Below are 7,577 nucleotides of genomic sequence, written 5' to 3'. Positions count from 1 at the left end.
AAGAGCAGCCAGGGAAAACCAGAGTTCGTCAGGGAAATTTGCGATATTTTGGGACCGAGGGTGTCCGGAAAGTAACCAAAGGTTTTACTTACTTCGAGTTTGTGCATTTTTTCTGAAGTCGTTAAATTTTGAGCGTCCATAATATCCTGAATCTCTTGACCAAAGCTGTTACAAAGTTCTTCGGCTTCCGTAAACTTATCAAACACTTTTCGTCTTGATTCTTCATTACGTAATTTCAATGACGTCACTTCGAGTCCGTTCTGTATTTTATCACGTATTGTAAGGATCTCATTGTTCAGTTGGTTCTGCGAAGCTTCACTTAGATTTTGCCAAATGTTTTCAAGAACGTTGTGTGCCTCTTTAAGCTTGTGTAAGGACTCAAGTGTTACAACAGCCTCCTAAAAATAAAATGAACACAGCATAAAATATAATATTATTAAAAATTTAGAAAAACCAAAACAATTTTTACAGCTTTTTTTACACTGTTCTTCCTCTCTTAAAAAATTATGTTTTTAACAGCTTTTTTCCTTTTCATACTCTGTTATATGTTATTATAATTTTCCTTGATTCAGTCTAGCTCTATTCTTCCTCTCTCTCTCTCCATTTTCATTGAACAAAACTTCAAAAACAAGTGAAATGATTAAGAAACAAAAAAAGAAAATTTTTCGTTTTGAAAGATTTCAAAATTTTATTCATCAGGTACTCTTATAAAACCTAACCCCTTCGTATTAAGGGGTCGACTCCAGGAAGATTTCTAAGAATAAAACTGTCCAACACTGCGGCTTTAAAACCCTATCATGGTTTCTAAGGGGAGCTTTCAAAGAGCAATAAAAATAGGATAAGCGCCTGAGTTATTTAGAATACATGATCTTAAAAGATTCCATTTTTCAGCTATCAGAAAATATGAAGAAAGTTTTAAAACTCTTTTTTTTCAACAAAGAGAAAGTAATTTTCTAGAATATTTTAGTCGGAGGATAGACGGGTAACATAAATATTACATTATTTCAAATCTCTGAGCAATGTAAGGAAACAAGCTTTGAAAACCCGGGGAAAACATTCAAGTTAAAAAATTGTTACAAAATTTTATCTTAAAATGTTATTTATAGAAACAGTCTGCTCTAAATATTTTGAAAATTTCACCAAGAATAATTATGTATCATTTTGTTCTTAAGATCTTCTTATAAAAGAGCTTAGAATAGAGCGTAGAACTTAGATGGTATAGGACTATAAAGTCGTGAGTAAAACTAATTAGACAAATGACCCAAATGAGAGGGCGAAACAAAAAAAACTGACCTTCAAACTTTCCACTTTTGAAGAAAAGTTTAAAAAATCATCTTCGCTGATCCTGGCTTCTCCTAAAAGCAAGACTTGTTCCAGATTCGAAATTGCCTCATTGAGAAGGTGACTCAACAATGCGACTTGTTGCTTAACGAACTTCATTTCTTCGAGTTTTAACTCAAACTTTTCGAGGACACCTTTCTCCATTTCTTCAATCGAGTTGCAACTTGTGTGAAGGATTGCTGTGTCAGCGATATGTGGTTTGATACGTTGATACATTTGTTGCAATTGTCGGAAACGAGGCTTCTTCTTTTGAATACTCTTGATGATGTTCTGAAAGACAGTAATACAAGAATCCTCAATTTGTGTACACGTTTTCTTTATAATGACATCCAAAATTTTTGAAACATTCGGATTTTCATAACTCTTTCTGTTTTAACCCCTAAAAATGTTTTAAATAATGTTCTTATTTTCACCATTTTGTGAGCATTTTTGGCAATTTCCCTATGGAATATAGAAATGGGTGCTTTAGAGTCTTAATATTCTTGGCTTCGAAGCTCAGAGTGTATATAGTTCGTTCTAATAAAAATGTGCACTTAAATGAGCACGCAGCCTGGACTTGAACCTTGGCCAGTCTGACTAAATCAAGAAAAATCCCTGAAAACAAAACATGAAAAAATGGATGTTCTAAAGAATATGAAAAGCTGTTCTTATAAAAACAGCTCAGACTTATCAAGATAAAAAGCTGTATCAGAGAACGACATGTGCGGCGTCGTATGAAAATATAGGGGATTTGAAAAGATGAGGGAGAAGGGGTGAGTTAACAAAGGAAGGGAAACAAGCGTAGATTGAAAATGTGTTAAAAAGGCTTGTTTTGAGTCCAAGTAAAAGCTTTGTTACAATCGCTATCGAAAGTTCTACGGAGAAATGACCTCTTGTGTTAAAGAAACATTGGTTTTTAAAGTCCTGAAAGGTGTCGACCACTAAGATCACAAGCCATTCCTAATATAAGAATAACATGGAATGGGTTTCTCCAGAATTAGCCCGTGCCCTCCCCTGTTGAGGATATCGGATATCCACGAGGTCTAAAGATATCTCCGATATCCAGGGGGTAGAACCTTATAAGAGGGAGAGGATATACAGGGGTACAGGACAAAATGCCTGGATCTCGAGGGGGTACAGGACAAAATGTCTGGATATCGAGGGGGTACAAGACAAAATGTCTGGATATCCAGGGGGTACAGGACAAAATGCATGGATATCCTCAACCCTTCTATTCACTCTATCCAATTGGACATCCAGGGGGTGGTTCTTCTTTCAGGCCAGATACCCAGGAGGCTGTTGAACTCGAAAAATTGATATCCTCAACAGGGGTTACGAAAAATGTCCGGAAAAGCCCAATAGTGAAAGACAGTATACCTCATATCGGTTGATGGAATGTTCTACACTTCCATGGTCAATTTTGTCATTAGCATCTTGATCCAGAATAGTTGAGAACTCTTTGAGAAGCGTGCTCAAACTTTGGAAACTGTTTTCAAAATCTACCCATTGAGATACACAATCGTCTATGACTTGTCTATGCTCAGATGTTTGGGTACAAAACGAGGCCCAGTCTTTTTCCATGACTTCTAGTTGCTGTGAGACGGATTTCTGTAAGAGGAACGAGGAGAATAGTATTCACATATTCATGATTATTCTTATAAAGTTACACCAGATTTGGCTTGAAAGGAAAATTATGGGCATTCTCAAATGTAGAATACTGTATTCATCTCTGACACAAATTCTAAAATATGCTAATCGTGATAAAGGGTTACACCCATCTTATATAAAAACTAAATAGATCTACTCCCTCCCTAGTTGAAGCTAAATAATCCACCATCTTAGACTATAGTAGACCATAGTTGTTCGGTGCCGGTAATTGATTGATAAAGTCAATTTTCTTGCCTTGTCTCTTCGCGTCATTCAGGTTTTTTTGGTTGGTTCATCAAATTACCGGTACCGAACTGCGACCTAATGTGACCTACTTTCAGCAAAGATGGCGCATTATTTTGCTTCAACTACCGTTGCTTAGGAATTACAGAGTAGCTCTATCTAGTGTTTTAAATAAGATATCTGTTGACCGACCTCACAATACTTCAGTAATGAGAACTAGCGGTTATTACATTGAGCCTAACAAAGCATTATTCTTAAAGACATTCAGTTTACCTGTAAGCCATTTGCATCGTCATATTTTTGAAGGATTTCCTCTCCTTTAGTGTAGACTTGAAGGATAATCGTGTCACTATTGTCCATTTCATCCATTAAATGCTGCAGGGAAATAATTTGACATACCATATAATTTGTCAATATTGCTTTATTTGCTGGCATGACACATTTACTTTACCTAGACTTGGAGTCATTATTCCAATCGACAAGGAAGACTATACAGTGGGCAAATTTAAAAGATTTCTTATCAATGATGATTTAAAACTTACAAATAATCATGCCATCATACATTCGTCTATCAGAAGAACGCAAGCATGCCTGCATTTGAAGATCTCCATGTACCAAATAGAAAACAATACTAAATAACAAAAATTACCTGAATTTGATCAAGGTTGTTACTCATTTCCTGCAGCGTGTTCGCTTTGAACGCGCGACAATTCTCAAACTCTTTCTTGGCGAGATCGAAATAATCAGCCCATTCGTTAGAAAATTCACCAAACATCTTCATATCTTCAGTAAGCGTACTGTAGTATTTTTCCAAATCAACAAGAGTGTTCTTGAGAGAATGGAGACGTGTTGGAATCACGTCAACCTCTTGAATGAACTCGTCCACAGTCTCTTGCATAATCTGAAATTCAAATTTGACTAAATTGACTAAATTGTCTAAATTGACTAAATAATCTTTCTTTGTGGATTATGAAATTTAGGGACGTGAATATTTACGAAAATGATGGTAGTCAAAAGGTTTTAAAGGCATAAAATATCCAGAGGCTAAAAATTCTAGAGCTAAGTCGAAAATGTAACGTTCTCTATCAGGGCTGTCCAGTTTCCAAAAGTAACCTCCTTGAAACATATAGTCTGAATCGCAGACCTCTACAAAACCCCAGGTAGTATAGGTCTGCTTAATGATCTACCAACCGCTTTCTGGTTCGCAAAGGAAATCTTGGCGAGTTAATAATTTGATTGACATTGATGTGCGCGCAAAAACGATCGTTTCGAACGTTTTCAATGGAATGTTTACATTCGAAATTCGAATCCCAGACCAGAAAAAACAAAACAGAAAAAAGATAAAAAACAATCTGATGCGCGCATTATGTACAGTCTGTAGATTTATTTTTGACTCTTGCTTTTATAAGATATCTGGTCTGTAAATTTATCAAAACTTTTCCATCAGCTCTTCGGTCGAAGCTCAAAAAATACAAAAGAACACAAAAGTGAAAGAAAACAACCAGAAACACTTCAATCTCTTCAAAGAATTGAAGCTAAGTACCTGAAAAGATACAAAGGCCACACAGTATTAAAAAGTGAAATGCCAAAGCTGAAGAAAAGTTCTTTCTTTGTTTTAACATTTAAAGGCCCTTGTTGAAGGAACAACAACACTCCCTTTTGTAGAATCATAAAGAAGTAATGTCAGAAATATTCAATATGAACCCCAAAATGTACTGTATACATAACTAGAATACCTTGAAATAATCAGAACTGACAAAACAATTATCTGGAGCCAAAGTGATCAACGAATCCAGTGTGGTAAAAAATTATACACTCATACAAGTCCAAATTCAAGCATCAAAATGTAGTTTAATGAAGCAAAATTTTGTTGGTGCACACAAAAGATACATCAGCGCACTTAAATTCGATAAATCTAATTTCTCATCTTTTACAAATTCTCCACATTAAACAAGAAAGGAGGAAGAAAAACAGCAAACTTCCTTCCGCCCACTTTTTTTTCGAAATCCAAATATATTTTCCAATCTATGATTTGGTGCCTCACAGAAAATTTAAACATTACGTAATGTTATATTTGTAGACACTCGCCAACTAAAAATGTCTTTAGCCGTATATCGGCTAAAGGCGGCAAATCTCTGGACAAAGGAAATATTGCTTATTAAGCATCCTCTACAAGGAGCACGAATCCGTTAGTGGATGCCAGCAGCCTATGAAACATATGAAAATGCTTCTTTCCTCCCCTGGCCGGGAAATACGACCTCTTCATAGGAGTAAATCTTATCTAGGAAAGTCTATCATTATTTGTTTGGTGAACAAATTTTAATAGAAAAACTGCTCGATACCAAAGATAAAGCTTCCATTAAAATCATATATTTCTATGACAAGAATAATTTACATTACCCAGAGTTTCAAGCTCTCTCAGCAATCGTCAGAAAGTCTAAGAAGGTCCAATAAATAAAAATACCTGGATCTTGGTCAGTTTGGTTTGCAAACCCTCCATTCCATTGTCTTCTTCTTTCATCACGGAATCTAATTCTTGCTCTAAACCAATCACAAAGACATTTTCACCATCAATCGACAACATGGTGGATTCATTATCGTTCCCGTCTGTGTTCTCGATACGGATCGTTGGGATTGGTGTATTGAAGTCACGTGGTGTTAATCCTTCATGGTCATTGGTCCTTGAAGTCGCTTCTTCATTTTCATTGGCTCCTGAAAGGTATTCCTCTGACACAGAACAAGACTGTGTAGCAGGATTCTTCCAGTTGGTTGCTAATCCAAAGGGTGGTTGTGAGGAATTTTGCTTTTCAATATCTGAGCAAGATGTATCACTGCTCACCTTTTCAGAGAGCGGCTCAGAGAGAGAATTAGCTGAATGTTCTTTTTTATAAGAAACATCATTATTATCGTTTGATACTTCTGCAATGCTACTTGTATTTTGAGAAGTCTCTTCAACAAAGGAATCGCTGTCAACAACAGAATGTGTTGCACCAGTATCTTGATCAAATGAGAGCTCATCTCTAAANAAAACCCGCTTTCTCGTTTCATTCCTGACTTTCTCTTTTCACGTTTTGAGCAAACAGCCAAACATCAATTGAAACCGGTTGGCTCAGAACTTAAATTATGGATAATGTGTTTTTTGTTTAAGGTTTTCAACTCACTCTGCTTATCTGACTAATTAATGTACTTGTTTGAGTGAAGAAAACAAGTTAAAGTAAGTTGCATACTCAAACTTTCATACCAAACACATTTTTTATAAGCAACCAGGTTGCTAAGGCTTGAGCCTCTCGTAAAATAGAAGCCTTTGAACCTATGCATCGATATTTTTTCAGAAAATAAGATAGAATGCTTTGCAACCCCAGCCCAGGACCCTGAAATTGAAGTTGCTTATAAAAAAATGTTACAGGATGATATTATTCAGTGAGAAATCGTTTGTTAATAACGATTCAGGAGCTAAGTTTTTCAAACGAAAGAAGTGACTCACACCTTTTGGAAAGGTTAGCAAACTGATCGCAAAAAGGGAGCCCGCGATTCGATCTCTACTTTAAACTAGATATATGTATGAGTTAATGAATTCACTGTACACAATATCGAATATTCTCTTAAATAATGTTCAACTTTCTACTTACCCAAAACAAATCGGGCATTCAAATTCCTTCTTCTCTTCTCCGTCAGTTTCGAATTGAAAACCAGTCGGTATCGAATTCATCTTTTTGATACAGTGTGAACATTTATTGGACTTTGAACCTCGGTCAATTTGTGCTAGGCATATTGAACATTTAGTGTTATCCACTGCGCACGCACCTAGTGTAGTACAACGCTCTCCTTGTAGTATATCTTGCTTATTTGAACTCATATTAATGAAAAGCTATTCTAATGTTTTGTATAATTATACAAAATAGTCTCTATGCCGCCGTCTCCTTTTTTTCCACTCTCTCTCTTCTCTCTTGCATGCGAACAAAAGTTTCGACTAAAACATAAAAAACGTTCTTTCTAGTGTTCTAGACGTGGCTTTTAAAGTACCTTAAATGTTCACGGGGGTCAGAACTGAAAAGGATTCTTTGCAGCAATACAGTATTTTAATGATATTATTCTTTGATCGAGCATTTTATCTAACCCCCGTATTTGTAGGTTTTGGTTTTACCGCTGTGTTTGCATTTTTGAAATCTCATTTATAAACCTCAAATTACAAATAACGTTGGCAAGGTGACTTTCCTTTATTTAACTGTTTACACGCTTTTTTTTTTATAAGAATAGTTACTTGTTTGAGGGTGAGCATTATTCTTATTTTTCTATTGTTCTAAACAATAGGCCTATGTTTTAAACCCGAAATCTCACCCTGATATTCTTATAAAAAGTTATGCTTA

The 7,577-nt window shown here is 35.6% G+C and overlaps 1 protein-coding gene across 1 annotated transcript; it reads right to left on the bottom strand.

Moving 5' to 3' along the window:
* Positions 1-92: 92 nt before the first annotated feature.
* LOC136803443 (uncharacterized protein MCAP_0864-like) lies at positions 93-6,919 on the bottom strand (the record flags this gene model as incomplete). Its single annotated transcript, XM_067060207.1, has 7 exons — positions 6,840-6,919; positions 5,675-6,230; positions 3,860-4,111; positions 3,484-3,585; positions 2,698-2,928; positions 1,294-1,611; positions 93-398 (listed from the first exon to the last, which is right to left on the bottom strand). Coding segments are annotated over exons 1-7 (1,845 nt in total), but the record flags the coding sequence as incomplete, so codon positions are not given.
* Positions 6,920-7,577: the final 658 nt, after the last annotated feature.

This window comes from Clytia hemisphaerica, unplaced genomic scaffold (assembly GCF_902728285.1).
Source record: "Clytia hemisphaerica strain Z4C2 unplaced genomic scaffold, Clytia hemisphaerica genome assembly, whole genome shotgun sequence".
Classification (NCBI taxonomy): Eukaryota; Metazoa; Cnidaria; class Hydrozoa; order Leptothecata; family Clytiidae; genus Clytia; species Clytia hemisphaerica.
Note: the sequence above shows the minus strand (reverse complement) of the source record. Positions and strands in the feature narration are given on the sequence as shown.